General features: G+C 38.9%; 2 protein-coding genes across 4 annotated transcripts in view; one reads left to right on the top strand and one right to left on the bottom strand.

Moving 5' to 3' along the window:
* The window catches only part of CPNE3 (copine 3), a 33,047-nt gene extending 19,589 nt beyond the window's left edge, over positions 1 to 13,458 (top strand). For all 3 annotated transcript variants that reach the window (XM_082319914.1, XM_082319913.1, XM_082319915.1), the window contains 9 exons: positions 382 to 480; positions 3,248 to 3,334; positions 3,930 to 3,989; positions 4,921 to 5,054; positions 5,511 to 5,565; positions 5,667 to 5,718; positions 6,374 to 6,507; positions 8,676 to 8,912; positions 10,381 to 13,458. In XM_082319914.1, coding sequence (XP_082176040.1) covers positions 382 to 480; positions 3,248 to 3,334; positions 3,930 to 3,989; positions 4,921 to 5,054; positions 5,511 to 5,565; positions 5,667 to 5,718; positions 6,374 to 6,507; positions 8,676 to 8,912; positions 10,381 to 10,491 — 969 coding nt within the window. In that variant the 3' untranslated portion in view covers positions 10,492 to 13,458. The remainder of the gene's footprint in view (positions 1 to 381; positions 481 to 3,247; positions 3,335 to 3,929; positions 3,990 to 4,920; positions 5,055 to 5,510; positions 5,566 to 5,666; positions 5,719 to 6,373; positions 6,508 to 8,675; positions 8,913 to 10,380) is intronic.
* Positions 11,320 to 20,525, bottom strand: part of CNGB3 (cyclic nucleotide gated channel subunit beta 3) — a gene marked incomplete at its 5' end in the record, with an annotated part of 130,461 nt that continues 121,255 nt past the window's right edge. Inside the window, 2 exons of the mRNA XM_082315882.1 lie at positions 11,320 to 17,213; positions 18,258 to 18,555. Coding sequence (XP_082172008.1) covers positions 16,971 to 17,213; positions 18,258 to 18,555 — 541 coding nt within the window. The 3' untranslated portion in view covers positions 11,320 to 16,970. The remainder of the gene's footprint in view (positions 17,214 to 18,257; positions 18,556 to 20,525) is intronic.

The following is a 20,525-nucleotide window of genomic DNA, read 5'->3' as shown; positions in this document are numbered from 1 at the left end:
TAATCCATGATGACGGTAAAAAACCCTACAGATTGTTTTCCTACTCTTCCTGACACCCGTTCACTCCAAAACACAGTTCAATATAATGGATGTTACCTGCTCGTGTGGGACCTGATACTGCTTAGTATTCTTGTCTCTCCTTCACTTCAGTGGAAGATCTGATCTAAACTGGGTATATTGGCTTCTACCCGGTCTCAATCCGTATTTTTTAGATGCAACTATGCAGTTCTAAGACTGCAATGTGAGGAAAAACTCCATGAGATAAGAGATTTAGGAATGTTTTGAAAGTTCAGGTTTGCCTGAACTAGAAATGCCATTGCAGCGTTTCTTGCTTTTGTAGGGCCATTTCTGTTACTAACACTGAATAATGCTTCATTTTAGGTTGAGTGCTATGACTATGATAGTGATGGGTCTCATGATCTCATAGGAAGTTTTCAAACTACGATGTCAAAACTGAAGGAAGCATCTCGGTCCTCACCTGTAAGTCTTACATAGTTTAAACTGCCTGTGTGTTTTTGATAAGCCTTTTTACTCATTTTGGAGCAAAACTTAGGTCACTTGACTTGTAGGTATCGAAGTTGTGTTAGGCTACGCCTTCAACAATGCTACTGTAGTTGAGGCTGACTCAGCATGTACATTATGCATCCACTTTCCTAGGATTAATATCTCGGTTACAGTTTTTAATATTGCACATCTAAATACCCAACTGTCAGCACAAATGAATTTCACTAATGATAAAAATACAGAAATAAAAAAATTTAGAGTGTCAAAGACAGGATGCAGTACAAATGTCACTGCAGTTAAACGGCCAAAGCTTGTAGTATTTTTTTCAGATTTTACTCAGTCCTTTACTTCAAGTATGGCACTTATCAACTATCATGCATATTTTAGTGAATATGAAAAAATTCAACATTTATGCCACTGCACAAAAACACAGTTGAATGTGTTACATTAGGTGGCTCTTCTTTAAAGTGAAATTACCCTTCCTGTTCTTACGAACGATAATGATGTTTACATTTAGAAGAAGAAAGATAGCATAGCAACCTTAACATAAAAGTCTTTGTTTTAGGGACATGTGTGTTGTCAAAATATTTTACCATATTTTCCTTTATTTCTGTAAAACCTGCAGAACTGCTGCTGCATTAATAATAATGGTATATATTGAGTGCCTGCTTGTACTTTTCTGACATCCTGAGTGTTGCATTTGTACTAAATTCTTCAGAGCTATTGAATGTGAAGAGTCAACCTTGACTGTAGCGGTTTTTTTTATTGCCCCTTTGTGCCCTGCCATGCTTTTCTTCTATATACCTATTCTGAATTCATTTTGAATTATGCATGGTTCAGTTTCATGCCTTAGTTTTATATTGTTTGTAAGGAATTTTGGACTCGTATTGTACACATGTAATTCATATGTTGCCTAGTTGGAGCTCTTATCTGTTTTTTCTCATTTTTTCTAGATTTTCAGGGGCCAGATGGTATCAGTTTAGCTTTCAATGCTGACAGTGATCCTTTTTATTATTGTGATTAAAATGTACAAAAAAAAAAAAAAAAAAAAGAGGGGAGCAGGAGGATTTCATAAAATCATTTTTCCTGTTTTTTAATGAAGTTTTTATGAATCTTTTAACAAGATGTTTTTCTTCATTTTAAAAAAAAAAAGCTGCACCTTTGTTACAGATCAGTATCATAAATTAAACCTAGCAGATTTGTACATTCATATTTTCAAGCACATACTTTTTGTAACAACTGTGATAGTGAGTTCCCGTGCAGTGTGAAGTGTGTTGCGTAAAGGCTCCTTGAAAATACAAATATCTATTTTCATCGCTCCCCTGGTAGCATAATAGGTGCAGTCTCTTTTGAATTTGAAGAAAAGATGTTTTAAGTTATCATCTGCCTGTGCTGGTTTTGGAAATGATTTAAGTTGTTTTCATATGAACTGTGGCTATACCTATTCTAAATAACTTATTGCTGTGTCAGTAAGATGAAACGAAGATAAGAGACAACACAAATAATTTGCTCCAGGTTTTTTCTACTTTTAAAAGGAACCAACTTATCCTGTGTGATCTGATTAATTTGATAATGTCTGTAAAATATTTCCAGTGCACATTAGAATTTGACTTTATGTACTTCCAAGTGTGATCTTTAGTTACTTTCACAATTCTGACATCAGCTGCACCTGCGGGAGATCTGGTACAACTTCTTTCAAGTTTACTTGAGGCAAGCATGGGTGTGCCTCTATCCTCAGTTGCTGAAAAAGCTGATCTTGTATGACTGGAGTGAATGGGTAGCTTTTCATTCTCTAGAGAATTGCTGATTCCCCCCGGTGCCCCCCTCCCTTAAGATGTATCTTCCCCCCAGGCATGCTGTTAATTTGCTCTGGTTGGAGGATTATAAAATGGAGTTGAAAGATTGTACATGCTGTGTATCCCATGGCTGTTACTAGTGAGTACCTCACCAACTGACATAGTACAAAACGAAGTCCCTGAAAGACAATTTCTATCAAATAGAAGTGATGCTAGTGGTGAAATGTCCAAAAAAAAGAAGGTAAAGAAGAGGCACGTAGACTTCTCAGGTGCTGACCTTGTTAGCACATTTTTTCGCTTGAGATTAATTGCAAGATCACTTTTTAAGCCTTAATTAACTTAAACCAAAGCAGTGGAACCTGTTTCTGGCACTGAGCCAGAAGCCATGTCTGGAATACGTCCTCAGACTACTTATGCACGAGACGTGCTGCGTTGTGCCATCGTGACTGTATGATGGCAGGAGCTGCTTAACCTGGCTAGCTGTTGATTGCACTTGGAGGTTAAGGTATCGGTTTAGTTGATGAAGCCTCAACAACTGATTTTGGAAAGCTTAAACATATACCTCTTACTTTGTATGTTACTGCCACAGCTGTTGGAAATGATTCATGCTTTGCCTGAATCTCACTGTGTCTTTACCAAAAAGAAAGTTGTTAGCAGAATTCTCAGAGGGAAAATGGTACGGAATTTCTTTGTCTGGTTGAAGTACGGTTGTCTAAATGAACATTTTTGCAAGCTTTTGGGTAAGAGAGGATTTCTGTCTTGATAATGGGTTTCTTCTTCCTGATATTGGGCAGGCTGGGTTAAATTTTGCTTGATAGTGAAATAAACTGCATTTTTAATACAAGCCCAAAGTATCAGTCCTAGAATAAAGAATTTTTAAATCTGTTGCATAAATGATATTTATAGTGCTTTTGTTGGATTTTTTTTTTTTTTTTGCATTCATGCAGGTTGAATTTGAGTGCATCAATGAAAAGAAAAGACAGAAGAAAAAGAACTATAAAAACTCTGGCATTGTGACCGTTAAGCACTGTGAGGTCAGTAATATATTCTGGTATGATTATTTATTTTTAAGTGTTCAGGCGTAACAACTCACATCTAGTATGCCTTCACCCTCAAACTGTAAGAAACTTTAAAATGTCTGAAAGTTCCAGACACAGTAAATATTTAAGGGCTCTGATTCATATAAGGAGACAGATTGACAGCTGAATCACGTCTGTCCTTCCCTGTCCCCTCACTTGAAGATGCCATCTATATGGCAAAGGTCACTTACCGATTTGTAAGGCCATTCCTGAACCACTGCATTTCCCAACTCACCGGTTTATGGTGAATTAAAATCTGGTAAGTCAGTTGCACTATCATTTATAAAACAACATATTACTTTTGGAGCTGCTTTGTTGTCTGCCTGTAATTTTGTAAAAGGCCTGATTCTGATGCACTGAGTGTGTGATGGCGCATGCTGTAAATATCCTCACTGCAGTGGGTGGGTGGGATATCTATAAGAGTAAAAGTAGTGCTTTGCATGGATAAAGATAACAAATCTGGAACCTCAAAAGTTGCTGCAATAATACTTACGGTTTTTCTCCCATTAAAAAAAAAAAGTTAATTTCTATCTTTAATGTCTATTTTTAGATCATAGTAGAATGCACATTCCTTGATTACATCATGGGTGGGTGTCAGCTGAATTTCACAGTAAGTTCAATCATTTATGTAAAGTAGCTTTTGAGTTTTGGAAGAAACTGAAGTATATAATTGAATGCTTGTGCTCTTCATTTGATTATTGTATTTTTTTTTTTTTGTTCTGTAGCATAGAGGGGGGAAGCCATTTTGCCAGAGTCCATCTAGTCTGTTTAGAAAAAATTATTTTCTTTACTTGTGGCACAAAGTTCTGAACCTGTAGTTACGTTCATTAGGATTTAGCTGAGCTGTATGGATGGACACCAAGGAGAAATTTACAGTTCTCTGATTTACTTCAGGTTTCCTTTTCATAAGGGCTCTTTTTCCCCCCTCCCCCCCCCCTCCCCTTCGCCTGACCAAAGATTTCACTTTTGCCCTTGATGGTGGTTTTCAAGGCCCTTTGCTTAATGAAAGCAACATACAGAAGTCATCATATGGGTTAGGACCCTTAAGTTATGTAATTCGCAAACCAAATGCAGCACAAATAACAGTAAGATGTCTTCACCCTGGCCATATGCCTCATCACCAAAGCAAAGACCCATGGAGGTCAGAGAAAGAACTATCTCTAGGCTTCTGTGGTGTCTGGCTAGTCATGCTTCTGAGAGGAAAGATGTGTATGGCAAGATACAGGGTGAAAGTAATCTAACAGCTGTTGAAGAGCTGCTGTGAATGGTAAGTGAAAGTAAACACAGTGAAAACCTAACAGATTAAAGTCGTTTCAGCCCTTCTGAGAGATGCAGAGTTTCTGCTGGTTTTCTAGTGGCATTGTTTTAAGAGTGTTAATATTCCAAGAAACCTACATCTAAGTATTGTGCCTGTTAGATTTGTAGATGTCCTGGTAACTACTGTTTACAACTCTTCCATGATTTTCACTTTGGCTTTGCCAGAGATAAGAAACAAAATTTTACCTCTAACAGCAATTTGATATAAATACTGCATTTGACAGGTGGGGATAGATTTTACAGGCTCCAATGGAGACCCTCGCTCTCCAGACTCTCTGCATTACCTCAGCCCTAATGGAGTTAATGAATACTTAACAGCCATTTGGTCTGTAGGAATGGTCATTCAGGATTATGATACGTAAGTTTTAGATTTGTATTTAAATGAATTTTTTAGATATGTATAGATTTTTGTGGTAGTTTCTTAAACCAGTGTTGAAGATGCCAGCAAATATATTGGAATTAAACTTCTGAAAAATGAAATGTTGAGCTAAAGAAGACTTCATAATCACTGCAAAATCACATAATCACAAGCAGAAGCTTGTGTTTACAGCAGACAAGCAAGGCTTTTCATCTGTGATGTAAAGAGGAGCATTAATTTAAATAAATGCTTGTATTCTTGCCAATTTGGTGTTAAAGACTGGTTTTGGTCCTAGAAACAATTACAGGGGGGAACTTCCATTTAATTTTGCTTCTTAATGCTTAATAAACAATATTTTTAATGATCAAAAGCAGCACTGATTAGCTAAACTTACTGAACCATGACAGCTGTTAAAGGAAAGCACTGACATAATTTTCTTTAAAATTGCTTTTTTAGAGATAAGATGTTTCCAGCCTTTGGATTTGGTGCACAAATTCCTCCTTCCTTTCAGGTAATGGAATATGTAAATATACTACTTAAGACAACTACAAGTGCTTACTTCAGGAGGAGATTGTATATACAGTCCTGACTATGTCTTTTGTGTATTGACAGGTATCACATGAGTTCCCATTAAATTTTAACCCATCAAACCCATTCTGTAATGGTAAGTCTGAGAAAGTAACATCAGACCTAGAGAATAAAATGTCTAGGGTGAAGGGATAAAAACGCTTGAAAGGTGAACTGTAAAGCACGTTGTTCTAATTAAATAATGAGTTTAGTTGTGTAGCGGGAAACAATTTTATAACCATTTTTTTAGTTATTAGAAATAGCATTTGGTCTCTCTTCTGTAATGAGTCGTGAAAGAAGTGTTTTAAACAGCTAGGGCGCAGTACAGGTAAGCTGGGAATGGTTCTCATGTTGTCAAGCCACGTCGTTTTACTTCAACTGCTGGTGTGGAGTTGTCTGGTTTGAGTATGATGCTGCTAGTGCCTGTTCAACATGGCCTCTCTGTTCACACGACGAACTACCACAAGCTGCCAGGCAAAGAGGACTGTTGTCATTCAGTTACACGCACTTGAGCGTACAGTATTTGACCTTTCTAGTCACATAAAGCCAAGCATGTTAAGTATGTTCATTAAGCATTGGTCAAGCTGAAGGCCTCGATTGCTCATGAATCCTTTTTTCATCATGGTTAGTTTTAAATCTTTGCATCATCACTTCAAATAACTGATATATACAGTGTTTCAGGAAGATTGAGTGCTTCAAAATATCCTAATTCTAATACGAAAAAATTAATATGATCTGTTTGTGTTCTCTAGGAATCCAAGGCATTGTTGATGCATATCGGGCTTGTCTTCCTCAAGTGAAGTTATATGGGCCAACAAATTTTTCTCCAATTATAAATCATGTGGCAAGATTTGCTGCTGCAGCTACACAACAGCAAACAGCATCTGTAAGTTCTTTATGGTAGTGTGTGTATTTTTCTTACTTTTTTCTTTCCCTTCTAGTTTATAAATACTATATTTCTCTTTTAAGCTTGTAAGTGTACTTGTTTTGGCATCTGGCCATTTACCTTGTGAATTGGTACCCTTAAAACGAGATAAAAGCAAACTGATTTTTTGCAGATTGTACAGAACAATTCTCTCCTAAATTAACTAAATAAACTCTTCAGAGTTGAAATATCAACTTAAAAATATGTGGCACCTTTATGGTATCTTCTATTCAAAGCTCTTGCAGTGCTATACAGGTGTTAAAGTCTAATTTAAGCCTTTGCATATAGGAGAGTGATTTAACCTCAGCTGAGAAAAATCAACTAGACCTTCTTTCACATCAGGTAGCTGAGACAGAGAAGTAAGGTAACAAAGAAATGGAGGATATAGGTCCTGACACCTGGGTACTAACATAGATAATTAACTGTCCTTACTATAATGCTTTAGGTGTTGTATGTGCTGTGCCCTCCTCCCTATTAAAATTGTGTGCATGAGTTGTTGACCATATTAGGAAATAGGAAGTCTGAAGAGCAAGTCTTGAGTATTGAATAATTTAGATAATAATCCGTGCAAGTTCAGCAAATCTGAAGCTATATATATCCTAAATAACTGATGATAGCAAATACTGGTATCTCAGATGTCATGTAAAATCAGAAAATAAGATTAGCTATTTCTGCATATAAAAGTACCTGTGGAAACCAATTTGGAAAAGAACTATGGATTTTCATATGCCAAGAGGTTTATAAGGTTTTTGCCTTGGTAGCCTTTCAGTAGTAATTGTCATCAATATAGATATATATGTGTGTGTGTGTATATATATATATATATTATATGTGTGTATATATATATTAGGAAAGTAGAAAAACCTCTTGTACTTCTTTTTTTTTCCTGAGAGTGCAATATGCCTAGCAAGAGATTTATTTATTTCTGCCTGAAAGGATGTATTGAAGAAATTTTGCTGCCTTGCCATTTAATGCATATCGTAGCTATTTCGGGTTGGGTTTTGGTTTTGGCATTGTTTTTTTTACAGTATGGGGGAAGTATAAGAAGAGAGAAATAAATCCAATGTGATGTGCTACCATGTTGCTGGTCATAGCCTTCTCTGATCATGGGTGCTTTGTAGACATTCTTGCTGGAGTGGGGGAATGGAGTGGTAGGGAGCAATGAGAAAAGGTGATACTTGAACACAGGAGAGAAGGGAAAACCAGTTATTTTGGAGGCAGATAAGGGAAGACGGGAAGCAAAGTACTGAAGAGGAAGACTTCTAAGAATGCTGGGAGTACCTTTGGAACTTGAATTTGTGCTGCCCAGTAATCGTCTGAAATGAACCAAGTGAGAGAAGACCAGAAGTTCAAAAAGTGTTTGATAGTTTCTGAACTTTGTACTTATAGCTTACTCTTGATACTTCAGTCCAGAACAAAGATGCCAACTTTTAGAAGCCCTGGCAGTATAGTGGAAGCAGCTCAAGTGGTACTTGAATAAATTACTGAAGGTACTGCAAGGTGGTCTCAGATGCCTTGGTAATTAACTTCATAAAGCAGCTAGGAATCATGATTAAAGGAATTTGAAAATCAGCATGCTGTTTTTCAGCACAAAAAGATATGTTTTAATCTATAATTAGGATTTTAGGGATACACTGAAAAATGAAGGCCTGTTCCATTACCCGTGGTAGCACTCTTTTGTTCATCCATTCTTAACTGAATGAAGCAAACAGTAGCATTTCATTAAGGTGCTGATAGACCAGAAAGGAAACAGATACAAGTTTTACAGGTGTTACCTGTCCAAAACCTCAACAAACTGCCTTCTGTCCCAGAACAAGTACTTGGGAGATCGGTTAACTGTTGCTTTGTCTGGGGATTTTGGAGAGGAGAAGGGTGATACCATTGGGGTTTTGGGAGGTGGCTGTTTAAAGATGATTTCTTTTAAAAGATTACATTGTCCTTATAAATTTCTTCAGACTGTACAGATGAAGCCTGACCACAGCTTAGATATTTGATTGTAAAATTGAGTGAGTGCATTGAACGTGCTCAAAGTGACAACAGTATGTAGTCTGTATGTGCATTTTTCTAAGTGTACATGCCTGCATGCTTTCTATTTCTTTGTCATAACACAATGTTTATTGATTTGACAGCAATACTTTGTACTTCTGATCATAACGGATGGTGTGATAACAGACCTTGATCAAACTCGAACTGCCATAGTTAATGCTTCGAAATTGCCCATGTCCATTATCATTGTTGGTGTTGGAGGAGCAGACTTCGATGCTATGGAGTTTCTTGATGGTGACAATGGAGTTCTTAGGTCCTCGTCAGGAGAACCAGCTGTCAGAGACATTGTCCAGTTTGTGCCGTTCAGGAAGTTCCAAAATGTAAGTAATCTTAATGGTATGCTTAATAAATATTTTAGAGGTATACTGGATTTGCTAGGATATCCTACGTATAGTCCTAAGCTTTTGCAGTGTCTCTAAAATTAACTCTGAAGTCTGAGATAAGTTTTTATCAAATGCTAAAAAAAAAAAAAAAAAAGGACAGAAGACTTCAGCATCTGTAGAATTTCCATTAGGTGAGCTGATTCATGCTTAAAAAGACTCCATTTCTGGTTTGAGCACTGCATTTCTGACAAGTTGCTGCAGGGGAATGACCTTTGTAAATGTCCGTTAGACTTGATTAAACAAATGGATGTGTTTTTCATTTGGGAGGAAGAACTTAATGTGGTTTTCTTCTTCTGGAATAGTGTTTTTTATTGTGGATGCCCATTTGTAAATGTGGATTAGTCTCACATTTCAGTGCAGTGTTAAAATTCAAGACTAAATCAGGGAGGTCATAATCAGTAGAAACTGTGTATGGGCAGAATAGTGGTGATAGTTTTCATTTTCATTAAAGCAAATATATCAAAAAAATAGGCAGTGAAAGACTGGAGTCCTGATTATTTTGCCGTAGAACCCAATAAAATATGCACAGACTAATATAGTCCAGCTTTTAAATGTCGTATAACTGGAAAAACTTGATTTAAAAACCAAAAAACCCAACAACCCAAAATTTTCTCAGGATGCCGAAGGTAAGATCAATATTTTTATTTCCATCCTAATATGTTCTAGTTTTGTTTTGTTTTTTAATAGCAACCCTGTTAATAATATTCCTTATACCTCCTTATTTTGACTTTGTATTTTTATTTTTACCTTTGATACAAGTTCTTTGTTTACTCTCAGAGCAACTCAGGCAAACTGAAAGGAGAAAGAGAGCAAAATCAATATAGAATGTGCTTACCGAATAATGTGTTTGGATGTAGATTAACTAGGGTCAATATTCAGTATAAAATTATATATTCAGATGCTTTCAGTTTCTAGAAAAAGATGCACTTTTTTTCCCCATGGATACTTAGTCTTAGAGTAAAAACAGTGTCTCTAGAAGAGCTGCTCTGTAGCAATGCAGTTACTGTGGATGACACTCGGTGCAAGAGATTGCAGATGTTTAGACAAGCCCCTGAAGTGTCATCTTAAGCAGACAGTGGAAGTGTGTTTACATGGCTGAAGTTCGATGCCTGCGCTGTGTGTGTGTACTTCATATGACAGAAGGTATCTTCAGACACGGCAGCCCTTTTGTGCACCCAGCTCCTGTTAGTTCAGTGGAACAAGGCAGCCAGCTGGTTCCTGGTAATGCGAGTGAGAAGGTAAAGACGTCAGGGAAGCTTTCGTCTGTCCCACCAGGGTGCTGTGTAAAGTCCTCTGTAAAATGTCGGACTTTAACTTGGCCTAGTAGAGAAGGTGCTTATTACCCATCTTAGGATCTCCTTTAACAGTTAGTGGAAACTGAAACTTGGTGTTCTTTTTTTGTAAGTCTCCAAAAGAAGCTCTGGCGCAGTGTGTCCTCGCAGAAGTCCCGCAGCAAGTGGTGAACTACTTCAGCACCTACAAACTGCAACCTCCTAAGAATCCTGCTGCAAAGTGAATGGGCTGAGCAGGGGAGCTGAGACTTTGCGCTTGCTTTACTTGCTGTACTACAGACTTTGGTCTCAAGATACTTCTGTATACATGTATACACGCACCTCTGTATGGTAACGTCTGTTAGCTTTTGCCTGCAAATCACTTTGCCAAGTGTGCCTTTTAAGGGCCAAAATTGTAATTGTGTTAATATTTGATGTTGATTTGAGAGATAGGGCTTACACGGGTGCGTTTCATTTTGAAAAGTAAGAGTGGAGAAGAAGAGGTTGAATATGCAGAGAGAAGGGGGAGAACGGCTGGAAGCAGAACAGCTGCCTGTTTGATAAATATGGCCAGTGGGAGCGTTCAGTTACTTTTGTGGGGATCGGCACTGAGGACTGCAGTTTCTCAGTGATCATAAAACCATTCTGAAATGAAAAAGAGGGTATATTCCCACCAAGCAGATAAAAGTTTGTACGTACTTCAACAAATTTGGAATACTTCAGGCTTCTGTGTCTATTAAGCCACCATAACAAAATTTTGTCACAGGAGTTTCGTAATTAGACAAGTGCCAGAACAGAGTGTAAAGGCCCTCCTTGCATGCCTACTTCACATTTGCCACTTCAGTGCCTTTGGCCAAAACCTGGGATTCGGGGCTGTGTGAACATGAGCCAAACAAGTAATTAAAGTATTCTTTCATAATATGAAGTGTCTTAAGGTAGTACAGGAAGAACTAGGGTGAATCAAGGTAAACCTCTATCATCTCAGAAGAATACCATTGGCATTTGAGGCTACTATTGTGAAGGCTGTAAGATGTTTTTCAGTGTGTACCATACTGGAAAATGGGAACTCCAGATTTTATTTTGGTTGGTTTTTGTTTGTTTTGGTTGGTTTTTTTTTTTTTTCCCCGTAAAACAGTCACGACTATTGATCTTTAAAGGGCTTTTTGTGAAGTGGGAATTCACCTTTTAGTTAAAAAGTGTTTGATTTATAACTGCATATTTTCAAGCAAAGACAGTTCTTGAAAGTGCTACCCAATTTGTATTGGTTTTGTCATATTTTGAATCAAGCTTCTTTTTCATGAGCTCACTAATGAAAAGTGCCTGCAAAAAAACCAATCTTCCCTCCCAGTAGGAAGACATAAGGAAGTCTCTAAGCTCTAATCCTATAATCATATTGTGTTTCTCTAGGGAAAACAACTTCTGGTTTATTTTCTTGGCTTGAGTTTTCTCTTCACCGTTTACACCAAGTGTAAATGATGTGCCGTTTGCTTAGTGAACAGATGAAGCTTCCTCGTCTCCCAGTTGCATACTGCTTGCTGAGGATCTCTTCTGATCCTGTCAGTGCATGTAACGTAAGTGGATGTAAAGGTCTCATTTATCACTTCCAAAATGCCCATCTTGAAGATTAATTTTGCAGTTCCACATTTGAAGTGGTTTAGAGTTCAACATCCAGCTGATCTGATTTTGGATGGTCTAGCTGCAACATGTAAGAACAGAATGGATTAATACTAAATTTAGCATACTTGGGCACTCAAGATTGCACCAGGTCATAGTGTATGAGACTTTATATGTTACTTTTTTTTAGTTGTGGGAGCTGCTCTGTGTGGTTTAATTTTTTTTTTCATACATGTATAATGTCAAAAATTTGAATTCACATTAACATTGATGGATGAAAGATTATATATGTTGAGATTGTCTTACACAACCTGTAAAATATACCAAATGTTTTGTAGACAGTTTACTTGTTATCACAAGTGAGTATGTTGTTCTCCACTCCATTTTCTTTGGTGGAAGGGGGTCCTAAATAGTTTTGGTAGTGCAATACTAAGGGAGAGGTTTTGTTTCATATTAAGCCAAGCTCTTTGTTTTTTTTAAATCTAATTCATGTGTTTGTTTATATAAAAATCTACAGGCTTTTTATCAGTGTAGTGCAAACATGTTAACTACTTTATACATAAATTATAATGAAGTGTCATGCCAGATATGCAACACAAAATACTAAGATCAAGGAAGTAGTTATAATGAACATAAATCACACTGCTGCAAATTGATATTGTATGATTTTGGAACAGTAAACTGTTTCACAGCTACATCCTCCATGTACAGAGATAACGGGATGCAGTATTAATGCTTTGTCTAGCTTCATTGATGTGGATGGCTACTGCTGATAGGAGTACGGGATACTACTGAAGTGCCTCTGAGCTCTCTGCCAAAAATATAATGCTGCATCTGAGTTCTGTTACCAATTCTGTTTTAAGCTACCATAGACATGCATTTAAATGCATTTAAGTGTGTTAATAGCTATTATTATACTAAATATGTGCTGCATATAAAATACATAAACCGTTTTGTCTGTATTCTATACAGAAATTCTGAGTTTCTACAGTAGAGAATTCATTATCTCTTATTGGAAAAGCGCCCCGTGTTCCTCAAGCTTAGGGAATTAAATAGCATATCAACGACACTTCTCAGTGTGCCCTATTGTGTGTAAAAGAAAAGTGTTTCAGACCTGATAGCGACAAGAACCATTTCCCCAGTATAACTCCTCTTAGAGGTGTGCAGCTAACAGCCTGTTGGAAAATTTGGGTACTTCCAAGTTAGGCTGAAGCGATATTCTGAGTCAAGGAATGCAGCAGATGGTGAGTCAAGGCGGGGGGGGGGGGAGTTATTTTGTTGTTTTGCCATTTTTTGTTTGTTTATTTTTACATGTAAAAAATGCCTTATTAGTGTGAGGGTGACAAAGCAAAATATCCTCAAAGTTTTATAAAGTGAATGTGCTTGTAGGTCACTTGCACCACCTTGTGATGAAAATGATGTATAGCAGTCTTCATAATCAGATGCTTTTTGCCATTTAATGTTCGTAATATATACATATGTACAGCAGAGAAATAACCCGTAACCAGAATTTTTTACTTTCCTGTGTATTTCAGTTCTGATGAAGGTAACTGATTTACAATGCCTATGCATTAAAAATATAATTTCAGTATACTGTTCTTCTGTTGTACTTTTATGTTCAGCATTTTCTGTGTAATGATCAATGCCGCTTTTGCAGTTCCTGTGATGAGTATTCCACAGGCTGAACAGCTCAGATTTATAACAAGTATTATCAGATGAGAGGAAAAATGCTTTTTCACTCAGGTTATGAATGTGCAGTGTATATTTCATAAACCATCACGTACAGGCTTTTAGCAAGAAGATATTCTAAAATTGGACAGTGTTAGCAGTGACTGTTTCATGCTCTTTGCCATGTAAGAGTTCTCCCATGCATGCTTATTTCATACAATTATTACCAGGTTTTCCAAATCTCTTTTTCAGAACAGCATCTACTTTTTAAGCAGAGAGACATGGAGATTTGCTTATTTTTAGTTTTCAGATACATTGTCCTACTCCACCCTTCAGTTTCTTGATACTCAAATGTAGTCGAGTCTGAGATACTTTATTGTGAAACTGAGAGATACTAGAGAGACAGCGTTACAGCAGAGTGTGATGTCATACAGAACCTTAGTGAGGTCTGACACTGGAAGTTGCATTTTGTAAGTGCTCTAGAGTAAGTTCCTGAAAGGTGTTTAATACATCTTACAAAAGGAGCAGGTCTTGACCTTTCTTGTGTCCTTCCTTCTGGTGAAAGCCCTATAAATAGTTGCAACTTGGATTCCTGGACCCTTCCTGCCTGTGTCCACCCCCAAAAATGGAGGAATTCTGGGAAGTGGAAAATACTCCAATAACAGAAAAGTAGGATGTCATTGTATCATAGAATCATTTAGGTTGGAAAAGACCTTTAAGATCATCAAGTCCCACTGTTAACCTATCACTGCCAAGTCCACCCCTAAACCATGTCCCTAAGCACCACGTCTACCCTTCTTTTAAATACCTCCAGGGATGGGGACTCAACCACTTCCCTGGGCAGCCTGTTCCAGTGCCTGACTGCCCTTTCGGTGAAGAGTTTTTCCTAATACCCAACCTAAACTTCCCCTGGCGCAGCTTGAGGCCGTTTCCTCTCATGCTATCGCTTGTTACTAGGGAGAAGAGACCGACCCCCACCTTGCTACAGCCTCCTTTCAGGTAGTTGTAGAGAGCAATAAGGTCCTCCCTCAGCCTCCTCTTCTCTGGGCTAAACAACCCCAGCTCCCTCAGCCGCTCCTCCTAAGACTTGTGCTCTGGACCCAGAGAAAACCAGATGGCTGTTACTTCTGTGTGGCCGTGATCTTCTCCAAATACTGACATTTCTCGTCTTTCATTCTGGATCTAAGGAACGTGGGAGCTGTGCATAACTTGGTAATTTTGCAGGCAGAACTGACAGGTTTTCCTGCAATCCTGAGCTGTTAAGAGCTGTAGCAAAGCTGCAACTCGTGGGATGCTTTGTTGCTGCAGTGTCATGCTTGCTGCTGCAGTCTCAGCCCTTACTTTGTAATATGTGTCAGCGTGTGATGGATGAACTCAAATATGCCAACAGTGAAAATGTTTGAAGTTACATGGCAGCATTTGTGTAGGCAGAAGGGGACTGGATCTTTTGCAATGAGAAAGCTTTACTTGTTAATATCAAAATGTTAAAATATGGGGGTTTATGTGTTTTTCCCCCTTCCATAATGTTTTGACAACTCTCTCTGAATAAAAAGATGTGAGAACTGTATATTGTAATGAATTCATAGATCATTATTATTCACAGAAGGCCTCATTTGTGAAGCAGTTCTGCAATATTTCTCATTTTGGGGTTGTATTGAGGTGTTCCTGGATGTGCAATAGATGAATAATTCTTTATGATGCATCTTAGCGTTTTCTACCTCTGTTGTGACATCCTTTTTTCTTACATATCAAATAACAAGTAACGTACAAATAAAGATGGTTCTTCCCATCTTTAGCAGCTGAACCTTGACCTCACTGCTAATGTGACAGAACTTGTTTTTTGAGAGAGGTTTGGGTTTTGGTCACGTCAGACGATGTGTGGAACGTAGAACATACAGAATTCAGTCATCCAGCTTTTCCTTGGGCAAAGCTCCCACTGGTTCTGGTTGGGCTGCCAGCTTTGCCTCTGATGAGAGAAGTTCAAAGGCTTTAAAGAACAGGCCTACAGAATGCATGGCCTATAGGATCATATATAACTTGCAAAGTAAATGTTTAATTTTGGCCTGGTGCCTGCCTTAGGTGGCCGGTCAGCTGAGGAGCTCTGAAGCCTGCCGTTATGATTTCTTGGCTTGGCCTCTGCATAATGGTTTTAGTTCCCAGAGCTGTTCATCCAGTGGGGACGGAAAGTGGATAAGTAGAGAGAGGAGATGCAAATGCATGGAAGAGAAAAAAGTAATTGATAATTAAGCTTAAGACACAGCTTTAGCCTTTTGTTTAATATTGCATCCCTTTCTGTGATGAGTTGATGCAGAAGGTTGGCAGCGTGGGAGCTCCTCGTTGGGAAGCTGCATCCCAGCTGCGGGGCTGGTAAAGGATTTACTTTTGTTCACAGGTGCGGTGTAGCTCTGCCCCGGTAAGGCCTGGGGCTCACTCTGCACCATCAGTCGAGGTCTGTGGTGGAAGTGAACAACTGGAGCATTGGTTGAAACTATGCACCACGGAGCCAGAAAGTGTAAATCCTGCTTCTTATAAAATAGCCTTTATTTTTGAAAGTGGCCAGTTTAGACTGCAAGATTCTTCAAAAAGTTAGCCAGTATCATCTGGTTGTTCTTCAGAGAGCGTTATTAATGCCCAATGCCTTGAGAAGATCAAACGTGTAAATCGGCAGCCCACAGTTAAAGGTCAGCCCTGGGGTGGGGGGGGAAATATCCAAGTCGTTGCCATGTTTATTCACCAAAGACAACTGGAGCCGATGCTCGTGCTTTCAAAAGGCTGGCAATAATTCTGCAATCTGCTTCCCCCTTTGTGTATTTTGTGATTTTCTCTTTTGACAATGGTTTTGTTTTGTAGCCTGCTGTCCCAACTTAAAACATGCCACCACAGAGCATCACAGCTTTCTGCACTGAGCCACGCTGGTTACAAAAGCCCATCACTGATGAGAAGTATAAGGGGAGGAGAGAGAAGAATTGGAAGAAACATAAGTAACCTCAGCAACAGTAGGGCAGTAACAAGAAAAAGGATAACTATGGGAAACCAGAAAAGAAAATAGAAAAGAACACATACAAAAATTAAGAGCAAACTGAGCAACAGGAACAGCAATAAGAAAGCGAGGATGAACAGGAGAGGGAAGAGGAGAAGGAGGAACAAGACAGAGTAAGAGATAAGGGAAAGCATGGATCAAACAAGAAACAAGTGGTCCTGAAATACAATCTGAGCTCTAATTCCTATTACATGAGCAGTTCTCTCTTCAGGCTCAAGGTGAAGAGGTAAGTATATAAATTTGTCCAGTTGTCTCAGGAGAAGAGGGAAAGAAAAAGAGGTGGTGGGGTAGATTTTTCTCTTCAGTAGTCTCTACTTTTAATCTTTTGTACCCAAAAGCAAAGTCACACTAGCCCTCTGAATTCAGCAAGACAACAGATGGGGCCACAGCCCAAAGCACCATCTATTTCTTTTTTTTCTCTTTAACTTCAACTTTAAGGATCTCTCCTTCTCCTGCTCTGGGGGATGGAGACATAGTAATGATCAGAGACTCTTTAGAGGTTCCTTTCTGCATAACTGCAGGTGGTTTAGGCTTAGCGTCTGCATTCGGCTCTTCCTTTTGTGCAGGGGGTGCAGGTGAGGCCGCGGGCTCCACAGGTTTCTTCTCCTCTTCTTCAGGCTTATGCTCTGCTTCAGCTTGAGTTTCCTAGAAACAAGAAGTTAAATGTTTTCCAATGCTGCAGAAGAAATTCAGGAGGTAGTGCTCTTCTGTGTATGCAGTGGAAAGGCGCAGCATGGATACTGTGACTAATGGTATGCAACATATGTAAATTTGTATTTAGGTGCTGAAAATCAGTTTCTAAATGAAAAATGCAATTTCAGAATCAGAATGTCAATATAAAACCTAGGGAAAGCTTGTGGACAGTGGTAGTATCTGCTTCTTATTAATACAGCAGGATGAAACAGGCTCGTTTTGGGGCACACAGCCCTTCCTTAGGTCTTGCCTTCCTTTATGTACTTACACGAATATAGAAAGAAAAAGTGTTACGTAAATCTTGACATATTGCCCAGTGCCCCAGTTCCTTGGCCAAGCCTGTTTGCTATTAAGTTCACAAATACACATGAAATTGAGCAGTGTTTCTGTTCCAATCATAGTGTTGTAGTCAAAGTTCTTTAACTTAAAAAAATAAATAAAACCACTGCCAGTTCAGCTATAAAGACAGAAAAGACTTCTGCCACCTTTGGGTAAATATGTAGAACTGAGCTAGTTCTTATTAACATTAAAATTTTTCAGAACAGAGTATAATGTGGGAATTATTTTTCATCAACTAAAATAACAGTTTTCTCATAAGTGCAATATATTAGAGATTTAATCAGTTTTAGATGTGTGGGCTAAACTTTAAATTTTGTCTTCAGGATTTGTGGCAACTAAAGATCTGACTTTTAATTGGAAACTTCACCGTGTGCTTGAGTCAGCTGGATCAGATTACTGTGTTAGGATATTTCTGTATTTACTGTTGTTTACATAAAATTAGAAGATCAGATGCCCTTAGGGTCTTTATAAAGTCTATTTTATCCTTACTTTCTTTGAGGATTTTTGTTTGCTTGCTTTTTTGCTTGCTTTTTCTTTGCTTTTGTTTTCTCTGCTCTGCACAGAGTCCAGGTCCAGGAAGATCTGAGCTAAATTTTAGAATTGGTGTTTACAGAGATTAGGTACTGTGATTATATCTCAGCTACTGGGAGTTTTTGCCGTGGATTGCAGTAAGGCTACGTTTTCATCTACTCTGTTTGCCCAGGCCCTCCCACCATCTTTCCTGTTTCCTTCTTCAGCACCTGGAATTATGTACGCTCTTTTCTGTGGCATTACCTGAATGTCTCGTTCTCTCTTCAGCTGCAGCAGCCTAGCAAGGCCTTCTTTTCCTCCACCTCCAATCATCGCTTTAAACAATTTTGGAGTTTCCTGTTTCTTCCCAAACAGACTGGCCAAGCCCAGTGCTGGTTTCACTGGTGGTCCTGGAGCAGGTTTCCCCTTCTCCTTCAGCAGCACCCTGGAGACAGGAAGAAATGAGAACACACACCAGTGCTGTGAAACCGAGCAAAGTTCTGGAAAGCTAAAATGTCACATTCATGGATGAAAATCTGGCAACTTTTCCAGTGAATTTTTTTTTTGTCCCGGGTCCAGTCACAAAAGCAAAGCTGGAAAGGGTAAGGGTTTTACCCTAGGCTCTGGTAGAGTTGGAGGCTACTGTTCTAATTTGGAGTTAGAATCATAGAATCATTTAAGTTGGAAAAGACCCTTAAGATCATTGAGTCCAACTATAAACCTAACACTGACAAATACACCACTAAACCATGTCTACCAGTCTTTTAAATACCTCCAGGGATGGGGACTCAGCCACTTCCCTGGGGAGCCTGCTCCAGTGCCTGACTACCCTTTCGGGGAAGAAGTTTTGCCTAATATCCAACCTAAACTTCCCCTGGCGCAGCTTGAGGCCTTTTCCTCTCATCCTCTCACTTGTTACTCGGGAGAAGAGACCGACCCCCACCTCGCTACAACCTCCTTTCAGGTAGTTGTAGAGAGCAATAAGGTCTCCCCTCAGCCTCCTCTTCTCCAGGCTAAACAACCCCAGCTCCCTCAGCCACTCCTCGTAAGACTTGTGCTCCAGACCCTTCACCAGCTTCCTTGCCCTTCTTTGGACACGCTCCAGCACCTCGATGTCTTTCTTCTAGTGAGGGGCCCAAAACTGAACCCAGTACTAGAGGTGCGGCCTCACCAGTGCTGAGTACAGCGGCTCTATCACCTCCCTGGTCCTGCTGGCCACACTATTCCTGATACAAGCCAGGTTTTCTAATACAGCATGGCTCATCTCTCATAGGTCAGGTAAGACACTGTACTTATTTTTCTTCTTCTTCAGTAGAAGAAGATACCCTGAAGATATAAAAATTACTGCTAATCATGTGGCAGACTAGATTTTCACACCTTCCATAGCTGTACGGATTTGCAACCATAATGACAAGAAGTGAGAATGAGTGACAAGGCTAAAGATTAGATGACAGTTCCAAGATAGATGGAACCAGTGAAAAACAGAGGGTTCCCATGCTTTCAATTTCTATTAGGTTACTGTACAGTTTTCAGGGCAACTTTTCTGTCCTTGCAAAAGCCCTCACTTAAGTTTTTTTTTTTTTATGAGCCTGGACTATACTTGCAGTCTGAAGTACAGTAAATCCCATAATACTATAATTTTCTCCAGCGTCTTGTACTTTGTAACTTTGGGAACTTCAGAAGTGAAGACTTTACTTTTTTTAAGTTTTATTTGTAATGAATTTTAAAAGTACGCTTCAGCAGCTTGCATGGGTTTATTATGTAAAGACTATACTGTGATAATCAGGCAGGTGATAATATAACAAATTTCTTGCTTGAATAACTCCTTTGAGTTTATTTCAAGGAGCCCTTTAAAGGTGTGGGATGGCCAATGCAATCCTACAGAGAACTCTTAACGTAAAACTCCCAGGGCAGAGCAAATGATAACTTGATTCCAAAACTGAACATAACTGCAATCTTTATCAAAACAATGCACAAGTCTCCTGTTGGTGCCTAGTTTTTCTAGGGACATGGCTGACCATACATAGAGCACAGGAGTTTTGGAAGAATTAGTGGATGCCTAGACAGGTGAGCAGAATACATGGCCTCCAGCACAGGGCAGGTACTGCCTATCTTTAAAATGCTGTATCTAGGCTGGTATCTAGGGAGGGCTTTGGGCCCAAATGGGAGTGCAGATATGAAGGATGGATGATTATTATCCATCTATCTGGAGGAAGCAGAATTTAATGGCTTGGCAGCATATGATTAGGGTGGGCAAGAAAGCAGAAGGTGGTAGTGTGGGACAGAGAGATGGGAATAACAAGTAACGATGGTCGTACAACTGTTTAGAAAGAAGGTGGAGAAAAGTCAGGAAGGATAAATGCTGGGGACCATCAGTCAGTGGATTTGTTCCACCTTTCTACCTGTTGATGCTGG

Source organism: Platalea leucorodia (assembly GCF_965183815.1).
Source record: "Platalea leucorodia genome assembly, chromosome: 1".
In the NCBI taxonomy this organism is placed as follows: Eukaryota; Metazoa; Chordata; class Aves; order Pelecaniformes; family Threskiornithidae; genus Platalea; species Platalea leucorodia.
This window is presented reverse-complemented; position numbering and strand designations above follow the sequence as displayed.